This window comes from Procambarus clarkii, chromosome 65, assembly GCF_040958095.1.
Source record: "Procambarus clarkii isolate CNS0578487 chromosome 65, FALCON_Pclarkii_2.0, whole genome shotgun sequence".
Lineage (NCBI taxonomy): Eukaryota > Metazoa > Arthropoda > Malacostraca > Decapoda > Cambaridae > Procambarus > Procambarus clarkii.
This window is the reverse complement of record NC_091214.1, coordinates 6,477,642-6,493,683: the sequence shown is the minus strand read 5'-3', so window position 1 is coordinate 6,493,683 and position 16,042 is coordinate 6,477,642. Positions and strand designations below refer to the sequence as shown.

The window sequence follows — 16,042 nt, the reverse complement described above, 5'->3', positions numbered from 1 at the left end:
TTATATTTATGCCAAAGTATTAACATGCAGCTTATATTTATGTCTTTATGATGACATAGAAAACTTCGTTTATTACAATATCTAGATTAAATTAACATTGATCTTCGGAAGGTCATAGTTCCCATATCGGTAAGGAGAGCGTCGGCCATGAAGCCTTGTTTAAAGTATGAATATTTTTCCTCTCTAATAAGGTATAATCTCTGTGATGGATTCACAAAAACTATTTTATATCTGCCTTTCTGATAACATATACAAATATAATCTTTATTTGTGAATATTTGTTAATTAAGCAATATATCAGAGGGCGTGTAGGGTTCGGTGTTCAATGAACGAAAAGGACTGGATCACTGTGTACAGGAGGCTGATATGGCAGCAAACACTCTCCTGGCGACCATATTTCTTGGATAAGTCGCTCCACACAATTGTCGCTTGGACCGTCGACTTCCTATGGCGTCACCTCTCGCATATTTACGTCTCATTTCGTTATGAAATTAGATTATTTCAGAGAAAAAATAGGTTTGATCATGTTCTACGTGTAGCACCAACATTATAGTAAGTAAATATACCATATTTCTTCATTACTTACGTAATGCTAATACGTTTTGGGTAGTTTTGGCCTGATTTGGGTGATTGGGGTAATTCTATGGACCGCAACAGGCTGCAACCCAAGACGAATCAGACCAACTTAAGCTCCTTGATTCTGTCATCATCTCATCACAGGATTTTCCCCATGAAACTGACAGAGAAGACTGTACTGCCATCGTGATCCAGGAATTGCGTACTAAGTTGAATTATTCAATCGAAGCAAGAGACATTAAGTCAGCTTATAGAGTGGGTACCAAATCATCTGGTGCAAACAACAGAAGGATACGCGTGAAGTTAGATAGCTGCTCCCGCAAGTCAGACCTTATCACTGCTGCAGTCGCTAGGAAATCCAAGGTTTATGTGAACGAATGTCTTACCAGATTCAGACAAAATCTCTTATTTAAACTACGTGGAATTCGCAATAGATCCACTGCTATTAAACATTGTTTTGTGCGCGATGGTAAAATAATAGCTAGGAAGACTGACTCTGGAAAAACTTATGTCATAACCACTGAAGCACACCTCACTTCTTTCCTGGATGACTGTGGGATATCAGCTGAATAACCAGAACATAATTTGTAGTCTCACATACAACCAAAGTGTACTTAAGCTCTGCCTTTCCTTTCCAAAGGTGTTTATTTTTATTTTTATTTTAATTTTTACTTTATTTTTTGTTTGTCATCTTTGCCTGTTTTATACTCTTAATTATTTGTTCTTAGTTAATCCCCTTGTCACTAAACCTAGGACTTTTTATTACCCTGTTAATTAACCATTACTAAGCTAATTATCTTCAAGATCATTTTTTTTTATGATTATTATTTTTCTTATTATTTTTTATTTTACATTTATATTGTCAGTCTCTACTGATTTTTTGTGTTTTATTTTATGTAACTTCTGTGTCCTCCCTGGCTATCTATTGGATCTTTATTTTACTTCTAAATTGTTACTATTTTATTGTATCTGCTCTTATTCTTGTGTTTTGCTTTATCGTGTATCTTGTATCGTGATCCCTCTGCATCTCTATGCACACTGATATTGATCCTGATCAAAATCTTCTGTCTCATATCTATACCAACCAGCACATTAATCATCACTATTGTAAGTATTTCACAGCACACCAGGCTAAAAACAAACTCCAAAATAGCACCTATCTATCAGTTTATAACCAAAATGTTAGATCACTTGGTAAACATTTTGACGATTTAAATGCACTACTCACAGCACTAGGTACTAACCTATCGTTCATTATTTTAACAGAAACTTGGCTAAATAAAGACTATACCCAACTCTACAACTTAGCTGGTTATAAAGCCATTCATAACTGTAGGCCTAATAAAAAAGGTGGTGGCACAGCTATATATTACCGAGATACATTTATCTGCAACAGTGTTATTAGTGACAGAGATGACTACTGTGAATATACTTTTGCTCAGTTTACAATTAAATCCCTTAAATCCTCTTTGACTATTGGAGCCATCTATAGATTTCCCAATACTAACATAGCTTCTTTCTCAGACAACCTAAGGAATCTTATTATAAACAACAATCTCAACAAAAACCACATCATTCTGGGAGGAGACTTTAATATTGACCTGGGTCAACAAAACTGCTCTCAAGTTGACTATTTCCTTAACAGCATGAACTCCTGTATGCTAATCCCCACTATCACCAAACCTACCCGAGTCACTCAAACATCAGCCACTACCTTGGACCACATATGGACAAACATAACAGCTCCTCTTGTATCTGGTATAATCTACGACAGAACAACTGACCACTATCCTACCTTTCTCATAGCGAACATGGACATAACACCACCAAAAAGCAAGAAACTTTCATTTAGGCTACACAGTGAATCAGCTTTAGACAATCTTACAGAGGCACTTCACAATATTAACTGGGATTCTGAATTCAATAATACCCATGATATAAATTCATTAGCTAACCTCTTCCTCTCCAAAACTCTAAGCCTCTACAACCTTCATTGTCCCCTTCTTACAAAGCAAGTAACTGACAAAAGATTAAACAATCCATGGCTCACAAGTGGCATTCTCAACTCAATCAACAAGAAACATGAATATGAAAAGAAAGTTAGGATTGGCCTAGTTTCAAAGGAAGTAGCTAAAAGGTACTCATCAATGCTTACCAGTATCATAAGAAAGGCAAAACTTGCATATTATGTGAATAGATTCAATGAAGCAAAAGGCAACATGAAAAACACTTGGAAAACTATCTCTAGTATCCTAGGAACTAAACAACACTCACATAACCAAATAAAACTCTACAAGGATGGGGATATACCGTCAACTGATTTAGAAATGGCAAATGAATTTAATAGTTTCTTTTCATCGGTTGGTGCTAATCTTGCCAGTAAAATCCCACAGACTCAGACACATATTAACACATATCTCTCAGGCAGCTATCCAAACTTTCTTCTCCTTTCACCAATCAGCCCGGCAGATGTTGTGTCCATCATACACTCTCTAAAAACCAAGGCAGGGAACACCAGTGAAATTCCGTCCATTGTGTACATGAGAGCCTCCCATGCCCTTGCCCCACCCATAGCACTACTGTTCAACAAATCTATAGAGTGTCACACCTTCCCTGATATCCTCAAAAAAGCAAGAGTAACGCCAGTCCATAAAGGAGGCAATCCGGCGGACATAAACAATTATAGACCAATATCAAATCTACCCATTCTATCAAAAATATTTGAAAAAATTATTTACAAACAGCTCTATTCCTACCTCGTAAAATTCGACATACTCAGCCCCTGCCAGTTTGGCTTCCGGTCCCAAAAGAGTACCAATGATGCAATCATTAGTCTCCTTGACATTATCTACTCAGCCCTTGACAAAAATGAGTTTCCGATTGGACTCTTCATTGACCTAAGAAAAGCCTTTGATACTGTTAATCACAACTACCTCTTACTTAAACTCCAGCATTATGGAATCCGAGGCCTTGCCCTTGACTACATCCGATCCTATCTTAGTGACAGACACCAATATGTAACCATCAATGATACAACTTCTTCCACTCTACCAATTACCGTTGGAGTGCCACAGGGCAGCATCTTAGGATAATGTTCTATTTCTTATATATATAAACGATCTGCCTAATGTCTCTAATATTCTCAAACCTATATTGTTTGCTGACGATACTACCCTTATCTACTCAAACCTCAACCCACATACACTAAATAATGTTGTGAATAATGAATTAAAAAAAGTCCACTTATGGATGTCAACGAACAAACTAACATTAAACATCGAAAAGACTTACTACATCTTATTTGGAAGCAAATCATCAAATGCAATTCAGCTACAGATAGACAACATTAACATCAGTAATAAAAATGATGGCAAGTTTCTTGGCCTATTCCTAGACAAGAGACTCAACTTCAGCACCCACATTCAACACATAACTAAGAAAGTCTCTAAGACAGTTGGTATACTCTCCAAAATCAGATATTATGTTCCTAACTCTGCTCTCCTCTCACTATATTATGCACTAATCTACCCCTATCTTAATTATGGTATCTGTGCATGGGGGTCTACCACTGCAAACCACCTTAAGCCCATCATCACACAGCAAAAATCTGCTATCAGAATAATAACTAACTCTGCTTTCAGACAACACTCAGCTCCCTTGTTTAAATTTCTTAATTTGCTAAATATTAACTCCCTCCACACATTCTCTTGTGTCAACTACATTTACAAAACCCTGTTCTTAAATGCAAACCATGCTCTGAAACTCTCCCTGGACAGATGTAATAGGACCCATTATCACCACACCAGAAATAAATATCTCTTTGATATCCCCAGGGTCAAACTTAATCTGTGTAAACACTCTATGCAAATTAAGGGACCTAGTCTATGGAACTCACTCCCTAGTGAATTGAAAAACTGTAAAACTTTTGCCTTATTTAAAAGCAAAACCAAAAAGTACCTAACTTCATCTATTTAGTTTCCTACACTGAGCTTTAAATTTGCTCTGTACCTAGTGGTACCCAATCTCCTAATTTTTATGTAATATCAAACAACCTTATCATTGTGTTCATTGCTGTCTTCTTTTATGTGCTAGCCATATGCTGTATTGTGACTACCAATTTTTGTCAACTACCATTCAAGCTGTCATTGCAATCAATCTTATATTGTTTCTGCTGTATTGTGCCTACCAATTTGTTGTCAACTACCATTTTAAGCTGTCATTGCAATCAATCATAGCTACCTATGTGCTTTAATATACTGTACCTATAATTTTCTCTCATTTTTTTTTTTTTTTCATTCCATGTAATCTGTTATCATTTTTTTGTCTATAAATTTTGCAAGTATTTACCTCCTTAAAATTTTCTTAGATTAAGGACCTGCCCGAAACGCTGCGCGTGCTAGTGGCTTTACAAGACTGTAATTACCATAATTGTATCCTCACATTCCTTATGTACATTCTTGTATATGCATAAATAAATAAATAAATAAATAAATAAATAATAAATGAGAACATAAGGATGAAGGTAATTGCAGAAGGCCTATTGGCCCATACGAGGTAGCTGCTATATATATCCACCCAAAAGGTAGCAACTATTTATATCCACCCAAGAGGTAGCTACTATTTATATCCACCTAAGAACTAGGTAGCTGATATTTATATCCACCCAAGAGGTAGCTACTATTTATATCTACCCAATCTCATTCAAATATATGTTTAACCTCCGCTTCAAACAATCAATTAATACTACTTCTATTATGTTACGCGAACCCTGTTACCGAACAAGTATTTACTCTGGTCTTTCATAAATCGAAACTTATCAAATTTATACCATTGTGTTCTGTTCTGTCTTGTGTTGATACTTTCATTACCCTATTACTATCCCTTTTGTTATGGACATTCATCCAATTGTACACCTCTATCCTGTCACCCTTAATTCTTCACCTTTCTAAAGAATGTAATATAAGCTATGTCGATCTCTATTTTTTCGGGCTCACCATAGCCCGTACTACATGGACACTTCGTTCTGAGTAGCTAAATCTAAAACAACAACATCTTTTTTTTGCAGGATAAGAACATAGGAACAAAGGTAACTGCAGAAGGCCTATTGGCCCATACTGGGCAGCTCCTATTTATATCCACCCAATCCCACTCATATACATGTCTAACCAGCGCTTGAAACAATCGAGGGACCCCACCTCCACTACGTTTCCCAGTAGTTGGTTCCACAAATTAACAACCCTATTACCGAACCAGAATTTACCCAAGTCTTTTCTAAATCTAAGCTTATCCAATTTACACGCATTGTTTCGTGTACCTTATTATTATCCCCTTTGTTATGTCCATTCATTCACTTGAAAACCTCTATCATGTCACCCCTAACTCTTCGCCTTTCCAGTGAATGCAATTTAAGCTTTGTTTATCTTTCTTCACATGAAAGATTTCTAATTTGGGGAATTAATTTTGTCAGCGTACGCTGCATGGCCACGTTCAAGTGAATTTATATCCATTCTAGAGTACGGCGACCAAAACTGAACTACATAATCAAAACGGGGCCTAACCAGAGCAAGATATAGCTGAAGAACCACACCAGGTGTCTTGTTACTAACGCTTCGATAAATAAATTCCAGTATCCTATTTGCCTTATTACGAACATTCATGCATTTATTTGTTTGGAACATTCGTGCATTGATCCTTTGGTTTTAAATTCTTACTGATCATAACTCCCAGATCCCTTTCGCAATCCGACTTCGCAATTTCAGCACCATCTTGCTCGTATCTTGTAACTCTATCATCATTACCTAGACTCAAAACTTTACATTTATCAGCATTAAACTGCATCTGCCAATCTTTTGACCATTTCAAAACCCTATTTAGATCAGCTTGAAGTGATAGTGAGTCGTCTTCCGTGTTAATTTCCCTACCGAATTTTGTATCATCGGCAAATTTGCAAATGTTGCAACTTAAACCTGAATCTAAATCATTTATATAAATATTATAAACAACAGAGGTCCCAATACAGAGCCTTGAGGCGTTCCACTTACAACATTATCCCACTCTGACTTAACACCATGCACACTGACTCTGTTTCCTTTGGTATAGCCATACACTATTCCCTCTTAATATAGCACCCCCAATACCATGAGCCTCTATCTTTTTAATCAGTATTTCATGTGGCATTGTATCAAAAACTTTACTAAAGTCAAGGTACACAACATCGCAAACCTTACCACTATCAACTGCCTCAACTATGCTAGAATAAAAAGATAACAATTTTGTTACACATGAACGGCCATTTGTTAAACCATATTGTGACTCGTTTATTAATTTGTTTTTTCAAGTTAAAAACGAATGGTTGCAAATATCGATTCAAGTAACTTTCCCACAATAGACGTTAGGCTAATTGGCCGATAGTTTGACGCAAGTGATCTATCTCCATTCTTAAAAATTGGCACTACATTAGCAATCTTCTACGACTCTAGCAATCTGCCTGACTCTAATGATTTATTAAATATAGTAGACAATGAATCGCGAAGCTCCTCTTTGCATTCTTTTAGCACCCTGGTAAACACTTTATCCGGTCCAGGGGATTTGCTTGGTTTGTGTTTTTCTATTTGTTTAATAATATCATCCCTGGTAACTGTTAAACTAATCAACTAGTCCTCGTCCCCACCCACATAGACTTGTTCGGCTAAAGGCATAGAGTTAAGTTCTTTTTAATAAATACAGAGATTAAATATATATTAAAAATAATACTCATCTCTTCGTCATTATCCGTTATCGGACCTATCTCGGTTTTTAATAGACCTATCCTTTCCATATCCTTTTTTCGATATAACTGACAAAAAACCTTTAGGATTTGCCTTTGCTTGGCCTGCTATACGAACTTCATAGTTTCTTCTTGCTCTACTTATCTCTTTTTACACCTTGCGCAAGGTGCACCTATCCTTTCCATATCCTTTTTTCAATATAACTGACAAAAAACCTTTAGGATTTGCCTTTGCTTGGCCTGCTATACGAACTTCATAGTTTCTTCTTGCTCTACTTATCTCTTTTTACACCTTGCGCAAGGTGCACCTTGCTCTTCCTCAGGTTCTTCCTCATCATCACTGCCTAGCACCATGTCAGTATCAGTAGCAACACCTTCTTCTATTCGCTCCTGTAAGAGAACACGTTACAAGAATACGAGAGTTACAAGGTACGAGCTAGATGGTGCTGAGATTGCGAAAGGGATCTGGGAGTTATGATTAGTAAGAATTTAAAACAAAAGGATCAAAGCATGAATATTCGTAATAAGGCAAATAGGACACTAGGATTTATTAATCGAAGCGTTAATAACAAGACACCTGGTGTGGTTCTTCAGCTATATCTTGCTCTGGTTAGGCCCCATTTAGATTATGCAGTTCAGTTTTGGTCGCCGTACTATAGAATGGATATAAATTGACTTGAACGTTTCCAGCGTAGGATGACTAAGTTAATTCCTCAAATTAGAAATCTTTCATATGAAGAAAGATTAACAAAGCTTAAATTGCATTCACTGGAATGCAATTTAGACCAGTTGCACTAACGTCTCTCATAATAAAAGTATTTGAAAGAGTGATCAGGAGTCAAGTCACTAGATTCATGGAAACCAATGACCTCCACAATATAAGCCAACATGGATTTAGAGCTGGAAGATCATGCCTCTCACAGCTACTTGGCCACTATATCAAAATCACTGAGGAAAAACATGACGCGGATGTCGTATACACCAATTTTGCAAAGGCATTCGACAAATGTGACCATGGAGTGATTGCACACAAAATGGGGTCAATGGGTATAATTGGTAAAGTAGGACGCTGAATACTCAATTTCCTGTCGAACAGAACACAAAGAGTAACAGTCAATCAAGTAAAATCGAGTCGAGCGCAGTTAAAAGCTCTGTACCTCAAGGTACAGTCCTTGCACCACTGTTGTTCCTTATTCTCATATCAGATATAGACAAAACACAAGTCACAGCTTCGTGTCATCCTTTGCAGATGATACAAAAATCAGCATGAAAATTACCTCTGCCGAAGACATTGATAAACTACAAACAGATATTAACAAAGTTTTCGATTGGGCAGCAGAAAATAACATGATGTTTAACGGTGATAAATTCCAGGTACTCAGATACGGCAAAAATGAGGATCCTAAACATAATACAGGGTGCAAAACACAATCGAATCTGCTCATAGTAGGAAAACAGCATGTCAAGGATTTGGGAATAATGATGTCCGACGACCTAACGTTTAGGGAGCATAACCAAGCAAGTATTGCGTCAGCCAGAAAAATGATAGGATGGATTACGAGAACCTTCAAGACCAGAGATCCCATCACAATGGTTGTACTCAAATTTGAAGTACAAATGGTTGTACTTCACACTTGTGTTGTCCCGTCTTGAGCACTGCTCAGTACTCACTTCCCCCTTCAGAGCAGGAGAAATTGCTGAAATTGAGGGAATACAGAGAACATATACGGCACGCATAGACGAGATTAAGCACCTAAATTATCGTCTCAACGCTCTCCAAATTTACTCACTAGAAAGGAGACGAGAGAGATACCAAATAATATACACATGGAAAATAGTGGAGGGACAGGTCCCAAATCTGCACAGTAAAATAGCAACGTACTGGAATGAACGACATGGAAGAAAATGCAGAAGAGAACCAGTGAAGAGCAGAGGTGCCATGGGCACAATCAGAGAACACTGTATGAACATCAGAGGTCCACGGTTGTTCAACGTCCTACCTCTTCAAGAGGAAACTAGATTGTTTCCTTCAAGGAGTGCTGGACCAACCGGGCTGTGGGCCTGCGGGCCGCTCACAAGTCAAGTCTGGCCCCGGCTGGGCTTGGGGAGTAGAAGAACCTCCAGAACCCCATCAACCAGGTATCAAGTTAAGCTGCTAGATTTAGGACCTGCCCGAAACTCAATGCGTACAAGGCTTTACAAGAATCATCAATGCTATGTACTCTCCTAAGCCCAATGTACCTTGTTGTGTATATATAAATAAATAAATATGTTAGATTTCAAAAATTCGAACACAGAAATCACAATAGCGTGATGCATCAAATGAACAAGGGCCGTGACGGGGATTCGAACCTACGTCCGAGAGAATCCCAGACGCTGCCTTAATCGACTAAGCTACATGGTTAAAAGAATTGCCATTCCCCCATACACCCTGTCACTAAGCTACCTCATCGCCTTTTCTTCATTCGTTATATTACCTGCTTACATGTAGCAGTTCTTTATATTACTGGAGTCTTTTTATCCAGTAATTTTTTTTTTATATAATTTTAAAATAAGTTTTTTAGACTTACTGGAGTCTTACTTACTACAGTAAGTCTTGAAGACTTACTGGATATAGTATATAAATTAAGGTACACCCAATTCAAAGTTGCAGTGAAAAGAAACAGTAATAAAAAATAAAAATGCAGAAATAAAAATACTTATTGATCTGAAACTTTTATTTTAGGTAATATTTTTTTTACACATAAGATGATCCCAAATCATTCACTGAGCATCCACTATTTTACACTTTCCGCTTCTTATTGTTTCGAGGAAACACTTCATCATCAAACTTCACTAACATGTCGTGGAATTGATGCCTTTTTCACTTTCTGCTTCTTGTTGCTCGCTTTGGCCTTGATTAGCTTTATCATTAAAGTGCACCAACACCTCTTCATATTTGAAAATTGACTAAATCTTTTCTCACACTCTTCACACCTATGAGATGTATCACCTGTATGCACTCTTACACGTTTCTTATTTTCACGAAGACTGTAACTTTTGCTACAATCTTTACACTTATGAAGTTCATCCTTCAAATGTAGTAACATGTGTTTTTTCATATTGTGACGGTGTTTGAACTTTTTCGCACACTCAGGACACTCGTGAGGTTTATCATCTGAATGTACTAACAAGTGTTGTTTCAAACTTGCAGGTGACTTGAACTTTTTTGCACACTCAGAACACTCGTAAGGCCTATCATCAGTATGTACTAAAAGGTGTTTTCTCAAAGTTCCAGGGCCCTTAAATTTTTTTGCACACTCAGAACACTCGTAAGGCCTATCATCAGAATGTACTAACAAGTGTTGTTTCAAATTGCTAAGGTACCTGAATTTTCTTGAGCACTCGAGACATTCGTGAGGCTTATCAACAGTACGAATCATTACATTGGTTTCCATATCTTCAAGTTAATATGAAAGCGATTATGTTCCCGTAAGTTCAGGAATTGTTCAATATCTCGTGCAGATGATGATTCACAATAACGTGGCTGAAGAAATCTTGACCAAACTACACACCATAAGATGAGACGACGAAGTTTCTGCCCGTCCTGGACCGTTATGAAGTCGCTAGTGAAGAGGACATAAGAGGCACGGGCATATGTAATACAAGAGTGAGGTGAAGAGCAGGTAACAAGAGGTGAAAGGTAAGAACAAGAAAAAAAGGGGGGAGGGGACACGGGTGGGATGGGTGAAGGAGAGATGAGAAAGTAAAAAAAAGAGAGGTAAGCTGATGAGAACATAAGGATGAAGGTAATTGCAGAAGGCCTATTGGCCCATACGAGGTAGCTGCTATATATATCCACCCAAAAGGTAGCAACTATTTATATCCACCCAAGAGGTAGCTACTATTTATATCCACCTAAGAACTAGGTAGCTGATATTTATATCCACCCAAGAGGTAGCTACTATTTATATCTACCCAATCTCATTCAAATATATGTTTAACCTCCGCTTCAAACAATCAATAGTAGATTAGAATGCGCCTCTGTGTGCCACCTATGTAAGGAGATCAGATAAGAAATCAGAAGCGGGGAGCCACATAGTGCCACTCCATATTAGGTCACCCAAGGTGTGAGTGGTAGCAGTCGAAAAAACAGTGAAGATAGGTATCTATTATGCGCCACTATGATCATGTTCATTTACAGTAAAGTAGCTACCTATGAAGGGTAATCAGATAAGAAAATCAGAGGCGGGGTGCCACTTAGAGCCACCCCATATTAGGTCGCCCAAGGTGTGGGGCAGCAACAATCGTAAAAATAGTGAAGATAGGTATCTATTATGTGTCGCTATGTTCATGCTCATGTTCATTTATACAGAAAAGTATGACAGTATATTTGTATAATAAACACTCAGGTGAGCGGCAGTTACCCCCCCCCCCACCTCCCTCTATGGGACAGGTGTAAAAACAGGATCCTCGCAGTAGGGGCGGTCCCCCCTCACCAGCCCTCCTCATACTTGATGACCTTGAGTGTACCGTAAGAGGGACCCGCCTCCCTTAGTTGTTTTTAAGTTGGATATATTTTAAGCCTCTATACTTAAAGAAGGAGAAAAAGAAATAATCCTGATGATTTATAGATTATATTATCAAAGTACATAGGGTTAAACATAGTCGTATTGTAGGTCATCTCCCCCCACATAATATTTATTAACAAGACCTCTCCTTCTCGCCCACAAGTCCGTTGTGGGGTCTTCCTCCCCCTCCTTCTCCTCCTCCTGGGACGAAGATGATGACTCATCATCTCCCAGAGAGTGAATGGGATGTAGTGCGCCTCCCTCAGGTGACTGACTGCTGACGTCATAGGGTTCACTCTCGCTGGTGGGGCGTTGTCCTTCCTCTCCTTGTGGTTCAATGACGTCACCACCTTCACTCTCGGTGGACATTCCTTGGGCTGAGGTGTTGGGGTGGGGGTCGGATGGTATGTCTGGGTGACCATACGCTAGGCTAGTGTATTTATTTAGGTAAAAGCGCTTATCATCAAATGCACTTAAACCCCTCTTAGTATTGAATGTGGTTGCCATCTGCCCCCCTATGTTTCTTATTTGTGAGTAATTAAAAGTATTTACTACACCATTACTGTGAAGGGTCTCTTTAAAGTGGTTATGTGTTAAAGATCTTTGCACAGCTCGGGGAATACCCCTAGCGGTGATGGAATTTTTATTGTCAAGCAAAAGCACACTATACATTTTGGGCTTGAGTGCCACAACTTCAAGGATGTGTTTATCTGATACCTCTGACTTTAACAGCCCTAAAACACCCTTTTTAGAAGGATCATACAAGGGGTGAGTTTCAGGAAAATTACTCGTATCCATCCACAAACTAAGGGGTTCTTTCCCCATCTCATTAAAGACATCTTCAGCTAGTAAGGTGAAAATGAAACTGTCTGTATCACTATACACCAGTTGTACCCTATCTGAATAGTGGTTCTTAAGTACCCTGTACCAAAAATGGTACAAGCTGTATTTTGCTAGCTCAAGAATCTGGAACCCAATGTAATTAGGATGAGTAATTTTAATGAATGGTCTGGAACTGACAGACAATAATTTATTGTCGCCTAAATGCACCATTCGTTTAAAGCGGGGATTCTTCACCTCTCGTAAAAAGACCCTAGCTGAAGTCACTAGTTTGGTGTCAATGGCATAACGAGCTGGATTCAGTAGCGTTTTACCAAAAACACTGTTCGTCAGTAATTTGAAGAGTGTTTTCCTATCATTACTGCTGGAGGCATTTCTATTGTTAACGTTGGTGTTAACAAATTCTGCCATAAAATCTGACTGGTGGAACTCGTAAATTGCATGTATTGTTTCCACTTCAAGTCCTGTCTCAATAAATAGTTGTAAAAGGTGAAGAGATATGAAATAATGTTTTTTGGGGAGATGATCTCCAACCAGTTTGATGTTTTTTGGGGGGAGGTGTGTGATGTCATTTGTTTCCAGAAGTCCCCTACTAAATGGTGAGATATCCTCCATACTTATTCCCCTATGGTGTAAACAAAGGGGCAGATCGTCTGTTAGTCTAGCTATTTCGGGTCTTAAAAGTTTGGTGTCAATTAAGAGCCAGTACCCTTTGTTAGAAGAGAAAGGCTGTTCTGTCATTATCTTCCCCCCGCTAATGAAGGAGTTCATCTCATCAGATGATAGTCTCCTTAGTCCCCCATGGGGCAATTTCCTAGTCATACAACTCCCATAGAGGCTGTTGAAGTCGAGATAAAGTAAGAATGAAGACCTATCCTCCTGGGGGTTAAAAGATGGGTTGACATAGCGGTTGTTAGCTCTGACATAACTCCTAACTGCAGTTGTAAAACCCCCTCGTATGTTTTGTGATAAGAGATTGTGCAACGTCACATCTGCACTTAACTCCAACGATATTCTACTACTTTTCAGGAAGCAGTCGTAGGAGTACCCTGGGAGGCTGCAATAGTGTGTCAATTCTAAAGAATATATATAATTTAGAATTGCCCTGTGGTGTGTAAAAATGTCAGCCAGTAATCCTACATCACACCTCAAATAAATGAGGAGGTAGTCTTTTAATGTCCTACACCCTGTAGCCTCCCATACTAATTTAGAATGTCTATATTCGTCCAAAGTTATACCTGATTTGTTAGGGAGCTGTAGAACATTTCAATAGGAGGGAGTGTTGTGTCATTAAAGCAGCTGATTTTTGTGGTATATTCATAAGGGAAAAACTGCTTACCCTTTAAGAGTAGGTGGTGACTCTTTTTGGGCAAACCCTCTATCATTGAGTGAGTGAATGTTAAGGGGCTGGCTGAATCAATGTGGGTCTTTGCTAGGGATGAAAGACTACCTGTAATAAAAGCCAGTGAATCAAGAAATTTAAGCTTCCCTATTTCCACCTTAAGATATTTCGTCCCCTGTCTCATGAGGATATTGCTCTTAATATTTGAATCCATGGTAAACTCCCTCAAAATTAAGCCCATGTCATAAGACATATTATGGGCAATTAGAACTAAACTCTCCAGAGCATTCTTGTGGCGGAGGTTGCAGTAATTACATAGAGCTCCAATATAATTGAGCTTTTCCCTAAGGTGATCATGATGTTGAACCTTGAAATTGGAGGGGGTAAATACCCGCTCACAAAACTGGCAGTGAGTCTGTCTCCTAAAATGGATCATATCCTCAAGAGACATGTCTATTTCATAATGGTGGAGGGTAGATCTGATAATTTCCCATTTGGTAGCAACTCGCTGCATGAAATGAGTAACACTGTCCCCCCCAAAATAAGTAAATTTATCAACGACAGTGTGGTTCCTATCAACAATTATATAGCTGTATGCTATAGGTCTATGTATGGCTGTAACAGAACCTAGACAGTCCTCAGTGCTTAGGACACACTCGAAATCAAAATAGCCCACATGGGAAGGGGCGTAACCTTTCCCAGTATTTTTAAAATGGAGTGTGTCCCCAGGCTGAGGGTAAATAATTTTCTGAGTGATGTCGCAGGAAGATGAGTGATTTGTTAGCTCAGACGAATTTTGATATTCTGAGAGACAGTTTCTACAGAAGACTGTCTTTCGTTTGTGGCTGCGAGTAAAGTTCCGTAGGAACTTATCGAACTCTTTAATCAATGCCACATGAGATTCCCCCAATAACAATAAAGGAACTATGACCGAGTACTGTCTGCTACCACGACGACAAAGAGAGACGTGATAGACGCCATCTGTATGTTTGTGTATTGAATACAAAAAAATGGATAGTTTATTTCTATTCTCCAATTTAGAGATATCCTCCCAAGACAGAGGGAAGGATAAATTGTCGTATTTGACCATTTTCCTAATCCTAGAGTGAGACTCTACAAGTCTCCCTATACGTCTCCACTTCCACCCTTGTTGTGACGCCAGAAAAGCAGCAATGCACTGAATAATACATGTTTTATTGTTACCAGCCGGGTTTGGGTTGAAGACCTCATGCCGTCCCCTTAGAAATGGTGGATAAGGGACATAATCCCCCAAAACTGACCTTACACTTGCATTACAGATGACGATTTTGAGGAAATCGACATTATATAATATGAAACCACTCCCCTCTGTTTCTGAAAGGAGATCTTCCAGTCGTGTAATCATATAAGCCACCCAGCTATCAATAAGATTACCCACATCCTCAAGAGTTACCAGTCTAGCGGGTGTTGTTATGAAGTGTTCTCTAAAGTCATCATCTTCCGTGAGTCGTTGTTTCAAAAGTGTTACCTTTACTTCGAGGAGGATTTTTAATGATGAAGTAAAATTGCCATGTCCCCCAAGAGAATTCATGTAATTCTCTATTTCAGATATGTAATAGTCCCTAAAGTTGCTTAGGAGTCCTATAGGGTCTGTGGCGAAGGCTGAGGGGATGGAATATTCCAGCCTAGTAAAGAGATTCCCCAGAGCCCCCACCCTATTAATTAAGTGGGGAGTGTCTATAGCATCCTCCTCATCTGGGGAATTTTCATCACTATTTAGGGCATTAAGTCTATTGATGACAGGGGATCTAAGACCACTAGGGCCCGGCTGAGAGATGTCACCCCTATCACCATCATCACCATCATCATCATCACTCATCGCTTCCTCTCCCCCCTCCCCTCCACCTAAGGGGTTATTGTCACGCTGTGCTTTGTCATGTTCCTCCCCTACCTGCCTCTGAATCGCTCCTGGAATGGAATAATAATAAA

General features: G+C 38.8%; 1 protein-coding gene across 1 annotated transcript in view; it reads right to left on the bottom strand.

Annotated features, from left to right (window-relative positions):
* Positions 1-7,618: 7,618 nt before the first annotated feature.
* Positions 7,619-16,042, bottom strand: part of LOC123753419 (zinc finger protein 345-like) — an 89,610-nt gene continuing 81,186 nt past the window's right edge. The window contains exons 15-16 of the mRNA XM_069309383.1: positions 9,014-9,039; positions 7,619-7,732 (exon numbers count right to left, since the gene is read on the bottom strand). Coding sequence (XP_069165484.1) covers positions 7,619-7,732; positions 9,014-9,039 — 140 coding nt within the window. The remainder of the gene's footprint in view (positions 7,733-9,013; positions 9,040-16,042) is intronic.